The sequence below is a fragment of the Spermophilus citellus genome (assembly GCF_964194105.1).
Source record: "Spermophilus citellus genome assembly, chromosome: 14".
Lineage (NCBI taxonomy): Eukaryota > Metazoa > Chordata > Mammalia > Rodentia > Sciuridae > Spermophilus > Spermophilus citellus.
In genome coordinates, this window is record NC_138194.1 from 41,711,898 (window position 1) to 41,727,632 (window position 15,735).

The 15,735-nt window shown below is 35.8% G+C and overlaps 1 protein-coding gene across 1 annotated transcript in view; it reads left to right on the forward strand.

The window, feature by feature from the left end:
• TOX (thymocyte selection associated high mobility group box) overlaps positions 1–13,720 on the forward strand; it is a 303,612-nt gene extending 289,892 nt beyond the window's left edge. Inside the window, exons 7-9 of the mRNA XM_081266666.1 lie at positions 5,291–5,677; positions 12,152–12,303; positions 12,650–13,720. Of these exons, the coding sequence (XP_081122792.1) occupies positions 5,291–5,677; positions 12,152–12,303; positions 12,650–12,686 (576 nt within the window). The 3' untranslated portion in view covers positions 12,687–13,720. The remainder of the gene's footprint in view (positions 1–5,290; positions 5,678–12,151; positions 12,304–12,649) is intronic.
• Positions 13,721–15,735: the final 2,015 nt, after the last annotated feature.

Here is a 15,735-nt window from a genome sequence, read left to right on the forward strand (position 1 = left end):
AGGAAATATAGTTTTTCCATAGACAAAGAAATTCTTAGACATGAGTCTGAATTATTATGCTGAAAATAATGTGTAACTTTAAAGCCATGGAACTACTTTCATTTTACCACATAGACCAGAATTTATAATTCCCCAAATGAGTATTGCATTCAAAGTAGTCACCAGGGGAGGTTACAAACCCATTTTATTATTGCTCCCAGAGTTCAAAAAATTTTTTGAAACTCCTCTTTTAGGATTGCAGTCAGGAAAAGTTTATGAGCCACACAAGAAAATCAATCTTGTTACATAGTTTTCACATCTCATTCTTTTCCCCAAACATCACCTACATGGAACCCACAGCCTTGGCTTCCACTGACTATTAGCTGTTTCCAAAAATCAAATTTGCCATCAAAAGACAAAGAGTTGTCTGAGGATATGTAAAACAGTGTCCCACAGGCTCTGAAGAGAATTCCAGTAGGGAAGTTCCCAAATATCCCAAAAAAAAGGCAGCATTATTAAAATAAGAGTACAGCTTCTCATGAGTGCCAACCCAGGAGGAGACAGAATTTGGATGGTTGTATTCTGGTATGTTAAGTAAAAGCAATAGGATTCATTTACTTTAAGGTCACACATCAAATTGAGATTTTTGTTTCTGCCTTAAGGAGTAGTTCATTAACTACCAAAATAACAAAATCTTTAAAAAAAGACCATATATATGCATACTATATATATGTATATACAATATACATTTTATATGTATATTATATATTATATATACATACATGTATATAATATATTATGTACATATATGTATATTATATACATATAAAAATATACATATTTTATATGTATATACAATACAAAACAATATTAATTAAATTAAGAAGTTCTCTATTTCTATGATTGATAGTAAAGAAACTTAATCCCTCAGATTGCATTAAAGGAGAGTGAATTGGAAACGTGAAGAAATGATTTTTCTTCTTATAGAATGAGGTAAACATAGAATTCATGCCAGGGAGAGCTGTTGAGACAAACACAGAGTCTGAATTTGCAAATGGAATGGATCATTTTATAACTGTTAACATAAAATTTGCAGCTCTGTAAGCCTAGATAGTGATTTAAAGACAATAAAATCTCATGCTTCAGGGTATAAGTTAATCACCTGCAAGGACCAGGACGAATTTTCCTTCCAGAAGTAACACAATGCACAATTGAGTAGGTGCATAAATTTTGTTTAATTTCCAATGTGTCAAGTATTGGTCAGTGCTGAAAACAAAAATCAAATTAGATGGGCTATTAATTTGATTTGGTTCAGCAACTCCTATATTGTTGCTTCCACCGAGTTTTATGTCTTGTGTTTATACTTTGATATTTTAAATAACAATTACTTTGTCAATCTTTCATTTTTATAACACAGGTTGTCCCAGAATGGGGACATTTATACACTGTGCAGTATTATCTTCATTATAGGAAGTAAATGGGATTGAAATTATCTTGGATAACATCAACTTGGTTAATAAAAATATCTTAGGGCTTATGGAGGTGTATCTTTTATGCATTTCACTCACAACAAAAGAAGTCTCTGCAGATAAGACCCCAATGGTCTCTGTTGCTCCTATCTTGCATTTTTGCTTATAGCTGATGTCTTCCAGAATCTGTGGCCCAAAGGCAAATAGAAAAAAGGAAATACTTAGAAATGAAGAGTAAGGACACACTTTTCCCTAAAAAACAATGTCAGATTCACAGGTTAATTTTCAATTTATGCTGGTAAAAATCACATTTGTCGGGTGACCAACACAAGACACTCATTGTGAAGTAAAAGTGATTAATCTATTTAAAAGTAGAAACAAATTTAAATTGTTTACTATGTATAAGAAAATAGTTCTAATTTCTGAGTGGTAGGTCTGGAGATCTTCAAATGCAGTATAATTGATTTGCAAAACTATAGCCTTGCTTTCAGAATTTAATTGGAAGGAACTGGCAGCGAGAGTATATTAAGTTTATGATTTCTTCATATTTCCATTTAATCAGATTATGGATTCATAGCTGTTTGCTATTGAAAATGAACTTGTTCTGTCTTCTAAAACATTGAAATAGCTATGTAATTAATAGATGGCCTATTGTATTAGTCTGATTAATAATTAATCAGAAGTGAAGGTAGAAGCAAGCTTTTTTCCCCAACTAAATGAGTGACTTTTATATAAAGACACAAATTCTCAAAGTGTGGGTGGAACACAGTAAGCTCCTCCACTGATGTTGTCCTGCCTGGAGCCAGTGAGGCCCAAAGTGCAGAGTACCTAGTCAGAGGACAACACTGAGGGCTTTATTTTCTCAACACTTCAGGAAGTGTGTGGTTCATGCTAAAAGAAGAGTAGAGAATGGGGCACATCAATCCAATATTCTGTACGTTTTCCGAGTCATGACTAAGTGAGAGGTCTCATCAAAGACAACAGTATCTACATACAGTACTGCCCCCAAATTGTCCTTCACTCATTCAACAAACATGTGTGTGTCCTCTATGTACTTTACACAATGCTGTATGCATGTACTACAGATTCAAGTCCCCACCATTTTTAAAAAAAATTGCTTCCCGGATTCATAACATCTCTGTTTCTATGTTTACCTCATTCTGTAAGAAGAAAAATCATTTCTTCACATTTCAAAAAAAAAAAAAAAACACAGAGAGCAAGAACTCATATTGGAGTGCCTACCGTGGATAGGGATGTGGCTCAACATGATGTTTAGCATGTCACATTTAATGATTTAGAAAGTAAAGGAGAAAAAATATAACTTTTCCTCCCTCTTGTTAAAAATTATATTCCAAGTGTTATCTGAATCATTATTTTTGGAATCTATTTGAGGTTATAATAGTCCTAATGATGATTCAAAGTTACCATCATTTCAATATAGGTTTGGGGGAACTGGTCTTTATATGCTTTGGTATAAAGAAGGTAAATGACAAATGTCTGAATACAGAAATTGTGTTTAATCATCCATAAGCAAAGAGAGCCTTTACAAGGTTGACATTAAAGTATCTCAACTTAGAATGCTATTTATTTCTATGAATACAGATGTGTATTTTTCTATTTATCTAGCTCTCATCTATCTATTTATTATCGAGATGCTATAGGGTAGACTACATGCTATTATTTAAAAAGGAAAATTCAGAAAAATTGGATTCACCATTTCTTTTAAATTCAACATTTTTATTTCTGTAGTCAATAATCACCTTATTACCTAGTAAGAAGGTATACATAGAAACTAAAAAGGAAAACATTTTATGATGAAATACATTTCCTAGTTTGGGTTGTATAGGAAATGTCAATTATTTTTATTCTTTGTAAATTAAAAACAATGATAAAGAAAAAAATTAAAATGTACCAACATGTATTAATTTGAATTAGATACCATTTCTTTCCAGTATGAAGTTGATGTAGTCCATGAATAGATGTGAAGTTTGCCCTTTTGTAATAAGCTAGAAGAGACACAATCCAAACACAACAAAAACACTTTACCAGATGACTTCCACACGGAGACACACAATAAACATATGATCTTGACACATATGGAATAATTTTTGAGACATTATCAATTGCAGTACATGTTTTTCTGATTTAGAAGGAGTCACTGTTTACCCAACCTCAATTAACACATTTGACTTTTCAAGTGAATTGTTAACTATTTTACACATCAATGATAAAAATTTTTAAATGAAAGTTTTAAAATAATTTTTAAACTAAAAACTTTTTTAAATTAAAAGTACCTTTTAGGTACTACCTTTAATAAGGTTCTTTAGTCTAAAGTCGGTCTTTAAAATTTTTGGTAAATGGTTTTTTTACATTTTTAATGTTAATGCAGGAGATGGGAAGGCTAAACATTTATTCCTATTTCAGAAGGCTGCATCCACATTGACACACAGAAAAATGTCCTAATGAGACATTTGGGGGAGCGTGGATTCTTTGAGGATACCTTATCATATTTCTGCGGGGGATCATCATGGAAATCCATATTTCCATGGCTTGGTGTGTTTTGACAAGCATCTGATGTCTCCTTGCTATGAAGACAGGTTATGGGGTTAACAGTTCACCCACTACTGGCAGACCAGCACCACCTCCAGAGTGATACATGCAGCATCGTTGTTTTAATTTAATTTGTTCGCATTGTTGAGGACAGATTAACCAGGTGGCTACCAGTTCTGCAGGCTGACCTGTTCTAATTCAGCTAACTGGCTTGAGTTTCTTCAAATGCCTGGGTAGTGGGACCCTGAGCCGGAGGGACAGGGAAGACCCTCACAGTGCCAGCAGTCCTGACAGAGCTAAAAGCAACAAGACATTAACTGACGTCTGAAAGTGTTAAGAGTGACATTAAAGTTGCAGAGTAAGGGCATACTTGCATGCACCAGACCTTCTTTTGATGATGTGACTTTCTCCAGAACAACATCTTAGCATTTTTTCTTCTCATTGATTTTACCTTTCCCCATTTGTTAGGTCAGTCTCTTTCTCTCAGCAAAAGTAGGAGAAAAAGCGTCCAAGAGGTAATTCTTGATTCTTTTCAGCTTCCAGTGAAATGTCGAGTTTTGAAGTCAATTAAAAGATTATTAGGAAATGACCCTATGAAGGTGTAGAAAAAAAATAGGGCAAAATTATATTAATTTATGATGGATTCTAAAATTTCTAAGAGAGATTATTTTTATCCACTTCATTAAGGAGGATAATTCATCATCAACTTAAAAAAAAATCAAGATGAGTTTCGTGGTGACTTTGAAGCCATATTAATGTAATTTTATATGACTTCAGAAAGGTATTTTAGAACTTTCTCTTCCATAGCCATTTCCAGCAACCAGTTTTATTTTCTTTGTGCAAATATCTAGGCCAAGGCTCCGTGAAACTATAAGGGGAGGGGGGCTAAACACCTAATCAATATGAGAACTGCAGAACTGAATTACTTTGAAAGTGAGCTATATTGTGTTTTCCATTAGACTGATGATGGCATCCTTCCTACCCGCCCCCCCCATCTTTTTATCTTTGGATGAGGAGAAGAGTCCACAAGTTAGAGCTTAGCATTTAAGCAAAGGAATAAAATGTCACTGCAGATTGTTTTAGATTTCATAAAAGAGATAGAATTAAACTCAGCCTTGTATAAGTTATGTTAAAAATAACGATGGAGGAATTCTTAGATAAGAGAGTCAAGAATAGCCATGGGTGTTGATTCTCACGAAAGTTCGTGCATAAGCTCACAGAGCATCTTGTTCATCAAATCCGTGTTCCATGGATCCTACTTCTAATTCTTCTCTCATTTGTTTCTTCCACAGAGCTACAGTGAACCTGTCGATGTTAAGACGTCTCAAGCTCCTCAGCTGATCAGTTCCAAGCCGTCAGTGTTCCATGGGCCCAGCCAGGCCCACTCAGCTCTGTACCTAAGTTCGCACTATCACCAACAACCTGGAATGAATCCTCACCTAACTGCCATGCATTCTAGTCTCCCCAGGAACATCGCACCCAAGCCGAATAACCAAATGCCAGTGACTGTCTCTATAGCAAACATGGCTGTGTCTCCCCCTCCTCCCCTCCAGATCAGCCCACCTCTCCACCAGCATCTCAGCATGCAGCAGCACCAGCCACTCACCATGCAGCAGCCCCTTGGGAACCAGCTCCCCATGCAGGTCCAGTCTGCCTTACATTCACCCACCATGCAGCAAGTAAGCACCATAGCTCCAGACTTAGAATCAGCACCCCTCTTCTGAAGGGCTGGGAGAGGGATCTGTTCATCCAGTGGAGGCTGGGGGACATGTGTTTTCTCTTCTTCTATTTAAATGGAGAAAAAGAATCAGAAATATTCTACAAATATCTGTTGATGAAAAAAATAATGTAATTGACAAGGGATGGGTTTGTGGAACATGATATCATCCTAGCAGTTGATAGTTGCTTTTCATAATCACTGGTTTCTTCCCCAAGATATCCATTTTGCTTCATCTTTCTAATCCCCTTTTTGTTCTGTTTCTTGAGTAGAGTATATTTATTATTTTGAGATGTCACATACTGCCATTGATCTTTTTATAATAGAAAATTCTATATATGTTTTTAAATATTGCTTGTAGATGAGAACATCTTGACTGGTCTGCCAGTTAAATCCAATAAATGCTCTAAAATAAAATCAGGTTCAATAGCAAATTTGGTGGAACCCTGAAAATTTTAAGAACTAAACATTCTAACCAGAGTTTTATTTAAAAATGGATCTGGGGCTCAGAGGTAGAGCACCTACCTGGCATACACCGAGCCCTGAGTTTGATCTCTAGCATCATAAAAAAATATATAAAGAAAGAAATAAGGGGAGCTCACCTCTGCATAAACTGGAAAATCTGGTGGTCTGAGAACCTCCTTACTCATTTCTCGATTATTGAAGTCATTTGTGGGAAATCTTAGCTTAACTTGGATTTTGATGTTATTTCAAAATTTGGAAATTAGGAGCAAACCATGTAAACTCAGTTGACCATACAGTATTCAAAAATACTAAAAACTTGTCTTTAAAGAAGGGGAAAACCTAAAAATTGTAGCAAATTCAGCTATCACTTTTATAGTCAAATTACTCTTTGTCCTCAGATCTTTATGTAAATATGTATACACAGTTCTCCTATAGAATTAGTATCTAGCCGTCTATGAAATTTCAGGCTTAAATTTGGTGAGAGAAGAGGCAGAAAGAAAAATCAAATATATGTAGTCCCAAATTCATAATCATCATCGTCATCATCATTATTATTATTAACAGGTATTAGTAGACCTTAATACTTTTAGCTCATCTTCTGAGAACATTTACAGTTCAGATACCAGCATCATCTTCATTTTACAGATGAGGACATTGAGGCTTGGCAGAGTTAAATAATGTACTCACAAAGTCAGAGCTGGTATTCAAACCTGAATCTGTTCAGAAATCAGAGCTTGAATTCTTATATATATAAATTTAAAATTAGGTTTTATTTTAGGCATTTAGAAACCAAAACCAAAACCAAAATAATTAGGTATGTTTTTATTATTTTTCATCAGTTCTAATCAGTTATACATGACAGTACAAAGCGCTTTGATTCATTGTGCACAAATGGAGCAGAATTTTTCACTTCTCTGGTTGTACACGAAGTAGAGTCACACTATTTGTGCAATCATACATGTACCTAGGGTAACGATGTCCTTCTCATTCCACTATCTTTTCTACTCCTTTTCCCCTCCCCCCACTCCCCTTTGCCCCATCCAAAGTTTCTCCACTCATCCTATGCACCTCCCCACATTATGGATTAGCATCCACTTATCAGAGAAAACATTCAGCACCTGGTTTGGGCCCCGGGGGTCGGGGGGTGGCTTATTTTGCTTAGCATGATGTTCTCCAACTCCATCCATTTACCTGCAAATGCCATAATCTTTTTCTCTTTTAATGCTGAGTAATATCCCATTGTGTACATGTATCACAGTTTCTTTATCCATTCATCTGTTGAAGGACATCTAGGTTGGTTCCACAGTTTAGCAATTGTGAATTGTGCTGCTATAAACACTGAAGTGGCTGCATTACTATAGTATGCTGTTTTGAAGTCCTTTGGGTATAGACCAAGGAGAGGGATAGCTGGGTCAAATGGTGGTTCCATTCCAAGTTTTCCAAGGATTTCCATACTGCTTTCCATATTGGCTGCACCAGTTTGCAGTCCCACCAGCAATGTATGAGTGTGCCTTTTCCCCACATCCTCGCCAACTCTTATTGTTGCTTGTATTCTTGATGACTGCCATTCTGACTGGCATGAGATGAAATCTTAGAGTAGTTTTGATTTGCATTTCTCTAATTACTAGAGATATTGAAAATTTTTTTTATATTTGTTGATTGAGTGTATATCTTCTTCTGAGAAGTATCTGTTCAGCTCCTTAGCCCCTTTATTGATTGGGTTGTTTGTTTTTTGTGTGAAGTTTTTTGAGTTCTTCATATATCCTGGCGATTAGTGCACTAACTGACGTGTGTGTGTCAAAAATTTGATCCCAAAATGTACGCAGAACCTGAATTCTTAATGCTAGGCTTGTTGCCCCTTGCTATCAGTTACTCTTGTAGAACAGCAAACTTTGTATTAGAAAACTTGTTTCTTCCAAGAATTTGGAGGGTCTGTAAATCCCAGTTAGTTCTGAAATCAAAATTTTTATGGCAAGCAAAGGGATCCATTTCCTTATGGAAGTCTCCCTTAGCCAAGGTTACTATAAAGTTGTCTTGCCTGAGAGATGGAAAGGCCAATGGGTAGCAAGTGAATGAGGAGAAAGAGGTGGGGACAGGGTAAGAGTCATCAGCAGGTCACTGGAGCAGGAGCCTGCAGATTGAGGAGACTGACAGACCCCGTAGGTCAATCATACTAAAATTGAGATCAAAAAGTACATCAACCCTGAATGTCTTAATCTGCTACAATCACAAGAGCTGTTGGGAACAACATTCAGGTCATCAGTGAGACTTCAGCCTGTACATGTTGTCCCAGCCTACCAGGAAAATGAACTATGTTTCATTTTTATAGCTTAAAAGTAAAATAATGTTACTTCAGGCTTTGCCTGTATATTTCTTGGTCTATGATTCTTCTGGTATTTATGATTTGCTTAAATTTAGATGCTGAAGTTAACTAAATTTTCAATCTTTGAACTTTCTAGGTAGCACATAATTTGGTGTTTATAGACTGAAGTCACCCATTTAATCTTAGCTAATAAATAAAAAATGTTTGCATGATATTCTCTCACCCAACTTAAGGACCTATTTTCATAAAATGGGGGGAAAAAAGTGATGGTTTTGGTGTGTGTGCAACCCAAGTCGCAGATAAAATTTGACCTGTCTGATTCATCATCCAAAACACCTTTGTCCAAAGATGTTTGCTTACTAGTATGTGGATTGTGTTTCCATGTGTGTGCGTGCACACATGTGCGTGCACGCACACACACCCCAAAGGAGAGATAAAAAAGAAAGTAAATGACTACTGTATTTCAGTATTACTTTAGCTATTTTATTACCCTTTTGAAAATGAATGTATCCTACAAAATGGTTGTATAGTCCACCAGGAGTAATAGTTTCACTTTTTTTCTAGAATAATATTTTATACACGGAACCCATAAACCTCTTTTTTGGGGGGATCCAGTTTTACGCCTATTTTTCTGCTCACTGTATTGTCGAATGAGGTCAAGAGAAGAAATCATTAATATCTGTCAACTTCCTTTATAACCTTAAGAAAAAAAATCTTTGTATGATATCACATGGACAGATTTTCAATTTCCTTGTGTAATAAACAGCTGCTTTAGGATTTGGGTGTAATTTAAAGGTTTAAAAAAAATCACATTGAGATTGATGAATAAATCAGTCGTGAAGACAAAAAACATTGACGCCCTGTTGAAAATACCTCTCCAGACAGGCAGGAAATGAAATTAGTTTCCAGTAAAGTGTGGATATGAGGATCACTGTTTGGTGGTGCTGTAGGCTTTTTCGGACTTGCTATGGTGGCACAACAAAACTGCTAGGGCTACAGAAATCTAATTAAAGAGCAAATGTCCCTTCTGACATCAAATTAATCTTTATCATGTTTCCTATTTTTATTTCAATCTGGCACCAGAAAATGAAATTTAAAATTCCAGGCATGCTACAAAACAGTTGGTGATTTTTCTCCTGAGCATTAAAATGCAAAATATTCAGTCTTGGTTAATTAGACTGCTAAGCAAACATTTTCCAAAAAGTGTATATCATTGTTTTTTTTCCAATTTACATCAGTTATAAAAATGTACTTAGCTCTAAGTTTGACCTCAGCATCTCTTTATAATAATGTTCAGAAGCATGTTTCATTTTCCAACTTGAAAGTAAAATAGTGTTAAATAATGTTACTTCAGCCTTTGCCTGTATATTTCTTGGTTCTTGCATGTTTTGATATTAGTGATTTCCTTAAATTTATACTAAATTTTAGCTAAATTTTTAATCTTTGAACTTTCTAGCTAGAATACAATTTAGGTTTATAAACTGAAGTCATCCATTTAATTTTAACTAATAATCTAAAAATTAATATTTGCCTGATATTCTCTCACCAAACTTAAGGATCTCTTTTCACAGAATGGGGGAAAAAAGATGGTTTAGGGTGTGCGTGCGTGTGTGTGTGTGTGTGTGTGTTGCTTTTTCATGTTTCCATACCTTCAACTCAAGATATTTTCAATAACTCTTTGTTTTGATACTTGTTTGCTTTTAGATTCTATTTTGTCCATTGTGTAACAATCCAATATGGAGAACTTTACATTAAAAAGATAGGAAAACCCTGGCATTTACACGTTTATCCACCCTGATGCTTTCTAACAGTAGCATCAAGTAATCTGTACTAAACTTTATTTATTGAAAGATATAATTTATTGAGCCACTACTATGGGCTAGGCCCTGAGAATATCGAGTAAGCACTGTAAATACCGTCAGATCTCAGGGTCCCCTAAGGCAGCCTTACAAGGGGGACTTAATAAAGGAAGTCAACACAATGCTCCCTCAAAGCTCTCTCCTGCCCTTTGCCCAGGAGCACACTAGACACTAGGGAAGGAAGTCAAGAATGCTGGACAGGATAACAGGACTCTAAGGAAATGAAGACATTTCATTAAGTAAGACTCCCGCCATGTTGGAAATCTGGGCAAGTCTAGAGAAAGAGGATTTCTGCCTGGAAAGGACAGGACTCCCAAATTACCAGTTAGATCTCTTTTCACTTTCTCATTTAGAAGACATTTACAGTTTGAGCTAGAGGTGGTGTGTACACAGACAAACTTATTTCCCACAAATCAGTTGTTAACTTAGGAAATTTTTAGTCTATATAAGGTCAAACACCCAGTCTGGATGAATTCTCCACTCTTCAATGACTGTTTCCCAATATCCAGAATTTTGTCTTTCTCTATAGCTTGGGTGGGAGTGAGGGTAGACATTGGTTCCAAGTCTATCATTTGAATGGAAACTAAATCAATATTTTAAATCCTCTATTGAGAGTTGAAGACAGTTGCTAGTAGGTATTGTCTTGGAGTCATTACACTGGGAACATCCAAACATAAACTAAAGTCTAAGGAAATATCCTTAGTTAAAAAAAAAAATCAATCCTCTGAGTATCCTGCTGAGTTTAAGAAAAGTAAAAATTCAACAATATTAGATCATCAAAAACTTCCTCCAAGTAAATAGGGAATGATTCTGAAATCTCTTGATTTCTCAGTGGTTAAAACTCATGGATGGAATCTGCTGCAAGACAACCACAAGATTAATTAAGTTGCTTTTTTCAGTCACTTGCAGCAAAGCTTGCTTATGCTGCTCTTGAATTCACCACATAAGCTAAAAATAAATCTTTGCATCTAATGCTTTTTGTGTGCCAGATATAGCTATATACTTCAGAGATTCTGTCCTTGAATTTTTAATAGCTTTGCTAGGATTAAAAGTCAACACTTCACCATACTAGTGAATTCAAGGAATCTTCCTGAAGTCCGATGATTGTTTGCTGGTTAATAGACTTTTCAATTAAAAAATATTTTCTCTGTCTTACACTTTTCCCTCTCTGTTTTCGAATGGCAAGTTGTTTTGCATCTCTTTCCCTATATTAGTCCAACAACTGTTAAAAAGCTTTGGTTGAAATTTTTTAGCTGAGAAAGAAATACAAATAAAAGAAGAAGCAGATGGTCTCTTTGTGATTGAATAAGAAAAAGGGGTTTGAGAACAATATGTGAATAGGTGTAGTCTAATAAGACACTCAGCCACCTGCTGCCTGAATCCTTCAAAAAAGATTCTGTTTCATATTCTGGGGATTAACTATTAATGTATCCTTAGGTTTGATAGAAAACAAACTTTGAGGGGTTTAAGCTTTTTTCTCCCTTTGTTTTGATTGGGTTAGCTTCTCTATGTTTTAAATTGTTTCTCAAGTCAATTTATCTGTTCAAGAGTATAATTAAAGGTTTTCTGACACATGGCTAGATGAAGGAAAGGTAAGTAGACCCGAGTTTGGGGCATTTCTTTTCTGCATTTGTTTTAAGTTCTCTGGGCCCTTCCCAAAGGCTTGCCCTGACAGTGACAGGAGCAAGGTCTAGGGTGTTTGCAAAGAATTAATAAATATTTAGTTGCATTTCTTCTTTAAAAGGCACTTTGATCCTTATTTGTGGACTTGAATTTTTTCCCCCTTCAGGGATTTACTCTTCAACCTGACTATCAGACTATTATCAACCCTACATCCACAGCCGCACAAGTTGTCACCCAAGCAATGGAGTATGTGCGTTCGGGGTGCAGAAATCCTCCCCCACAGCCTGTGGACTGGAATAACGACTACTGCAGTAGTGGGTAAGCAGCCAGCAGTCGCCACCTGGTGGTAAACAGCATTCATAGCATGCGTCCTAGTGGATCCTTGTTTTACTCCAGCTTTCAAAACTGCTATCTGGGATGGTTGTTCATTCAGGAAAGACAAAGACATCTCTCCAGAAACAATTTAAGCCATCTTCTAGATCTTCCAAGAATGAATACCTTTAGATCACTGTTCGCTTTAAATGTAGGTTAACTACCCATGCCCTTTCCCAGTACATAACTCCATCCCTCGAGCTAGAGCAAATAACTCAAAGCCATTGACCCCGGCTGTCCCCTGGAGCAGATTGTCTTGTAACAAGAAATTGTCTGTTTTCTCTCCACACAGGGGCATGCAGAGGGACAAAGCACTGTACCTTACCTGAAAATCTGAACACCTCTTCTTTCCACTGAGGAATTCAGGGAAGTCTTTTCACCATGGATTGCTTTGTACAGCCAAGGCAGTTCTCCATTTTATTAGAAAATACAAGTTGCTAAGCACTTAGGACCATTTGAGCTTGTGGGTAACCCACTCTGGAAGAAATAGTCATGCTTCTTTATTATTTTTTTAATCCTTTATGGACATTGTTTTTCCTCCTTCCCCAAAGGAAATATGGACCATTCAGATTTTATGTTGTTTTTTTGCTGTGAAGTGCTGCGCCCTAGTAACTGCCTTAGCAACTGTAGATGTCTCGGATAACAGTCCTGGATTTTCCATTGGTTTTCATAATGGGTGTTTATATGAAACTACTAAAGACTTTTTAAATGGCTTGATGTAGCAGTCATAGCAAGTTTGTAAATAGCATCTATGTTACACTCTCCTAGAGTATAAAATGTGAATGTTTTTGTAGCTAAATTGTAATTTGAAACTGGCTCATCCCAGTTTATTGATTTCACGATAGGGGTTAAATTGGCAAACATTCATATTTTTACTTCATTTTTAAAACAACTAATAGTTCTATATTTTCAAAATATTTGAAAAAAAGTATTCCCAAATGATTTTAATTTAAAAACAAATTGGCTTTGTCTCATTGATCAGACAAAAAGAAACTAGTGTTAAGGGAAGCGCAAACCCATTTATTTTGTACTGCAGAAAAATTGCTTTTTTGTATCACTTTTTGTGTAATGGTTAGTAAATGTCATTTAAGTCCATTTATGTATAAAACTGCCAAATGCTTACCTGGTATCTTACTAGATGCAGAAACAGATTGGAAACAGCTAAATTATAACCTTTACATATGGCTCTGTATTATTGTTTCTTCATACTGTGTCTGTATTTAATCTTTTTTTATGGAACCTGTTGCGCCTATTTATGAAATAATAAATATAGGTGTTTGTAAGTAAATTTGTTAGTATTTGAAAGAGGTTTCTTTGATGTTTTAACTTTTGCTGGCAAAAAAAAAATTCACGCTTGGTGTGAATACTTTATTATTTAGTTTTTACAGTGACATGAATAAAGCCAAACCTGCTTTTCATTTAGCAGCAAATTAAAGTAACCAGTCCTTATTTCTGCATTTCTTCGGTTGATGCAAATGAAAAACTATTCTCCTTAAGAACTTTCTTTCTTCTTCAATATAAAGGAAAATTGCCCCCAAAGTCACACAGCTCCAAGACTAAACACACACATCCTCTACCTAAAAAGAGTTGCTTTTGGGTTCTCAGCTGATTTTAGTCAACTCTGAAAATCACACACACACACACACACACACACACACACACACCATAAAATTCAAGTCCAGTCACCTAAAACTCAAGCTGCATGCTTCTCACAAAGTCTCCCAAACATGTAAGAACAGATCCATGCAAAGGAAGGAACCAAAGGGAAGCATACTGTTAGGAATAAACCTAGAAATGAAAGGTGAGTAATCAGACAGCAAAAGAGAAAGGAAACACATTCCAAATTCGAAAGCTGTTTTTATGGAACTGACGTTCTTGCTATCTCTTGTGTCTCTAGAAGCAACTTCTCTTCCCAAAAAGAATTCTGAGAGATTTGCTAGGGGGACCAAAAATTTTGAAAATCTGGATGAGGATTTGCATAGATTTTACACCAAAAAAAAAAAAAGAGAGAGAGAGAGAGAGCTAGAAAATTATTCCCTTACACGAGACTATCAGCTAAGTTAACCTGGTTGAAAATCCAAAGAATAGTTAATGTCTCTTTCGTGGAATGTGCGAAATGAATCTAACAGTTTAACAAAATACAAATATATGCATTATGTAACCCAGTCAGAATTAAAAAGACAAAAGGTATGCTTGCTTTGGAATGATTTTAGGCATTGTACAACCTTGAGTCACTTGAGCATGTAATAACTAATAAATAATGCAGATCCAATGTGATTATTAAAATGACTGTAGCTGAGAGCTCTAATTTTCCTGTCTTGAAACTGTATAAGAACTCATGTGATTAAGTTCACAGTTTATTGTTTGTCTGTTTAGTATTTTAGAAATATACCAGCACTACTAATTAACTAATGTCTTTTATTGATTATATTATGATAAAGTAAAAATTTCTCTTGCATTAAGTCTAAACTGAGAAGGTAATTACCGGGATGAGAATAAGCAGCTTTGACTTCGACAGGCGGTTTGTACAGGGAAGTGCGATGTTGTTTACAGCTTCTCCAGAGCAGGTGTGCAACCAGGGTAGAGAGAGTGTTGAAATTTAATACCAAATACAGTAAAAACAAATGTAAATAAAAGAAAATACATCATCAATAAAAACTCTTACCATGCGTGACCGTATTCTATTTGGTGATCCATCAGTCTCTAAAAGACAGGCCCAAATGAGAAATCCCCAATAAATCTCAGGGCAGAAGCGAATTGGCATAGTAGGGATTAGCAGCTACCATGGCCTTCTGTCTTCCTTCCTGAAACTCTGAAAGTGCCCTCTCACCAGTCTGAGGCCCTCCAACACTGAGTCATTGCCTGAGAGATCTGCCATCTTTAAACCCACCATCTTTACTTCTGCCTGAAGTGCTCCATCTTTAAGTCCACTGTCTTTGAGGAAGCCAGAGGCCCAAAGCCAGTTCAGGGCACAGCAGCCATCAAGGTAACCATAGTTTATTACTCAGAGGAACAGTAGTGGTATACACAGAATTCTCTGCTGAAGTACATCAAAGGATTTCTGAACCACAAATCAACTCATTCTAAGAAATTCAGGAATAATACTGATCAGAAAATATCTTCACCAACATGTTCCCAATCAGAATTATAGCTAAGCACAAAAATTTTATAAAATAACATGATAGTGAGTAGGAGTAAGTTGAATCTCTAACATAATTAAGAAAGGCTGGGGTTGTGGCTCGGCCGTAGAGCACTCGCCTAGCACTTGCGAGGTCCTGGGTTCGAACTTCAACCCCACATAAAAATAAATAAATAAAATAAAGGTATTGTGTCCCGCTACAACTAAAATATATATATATATATATATATATATATATA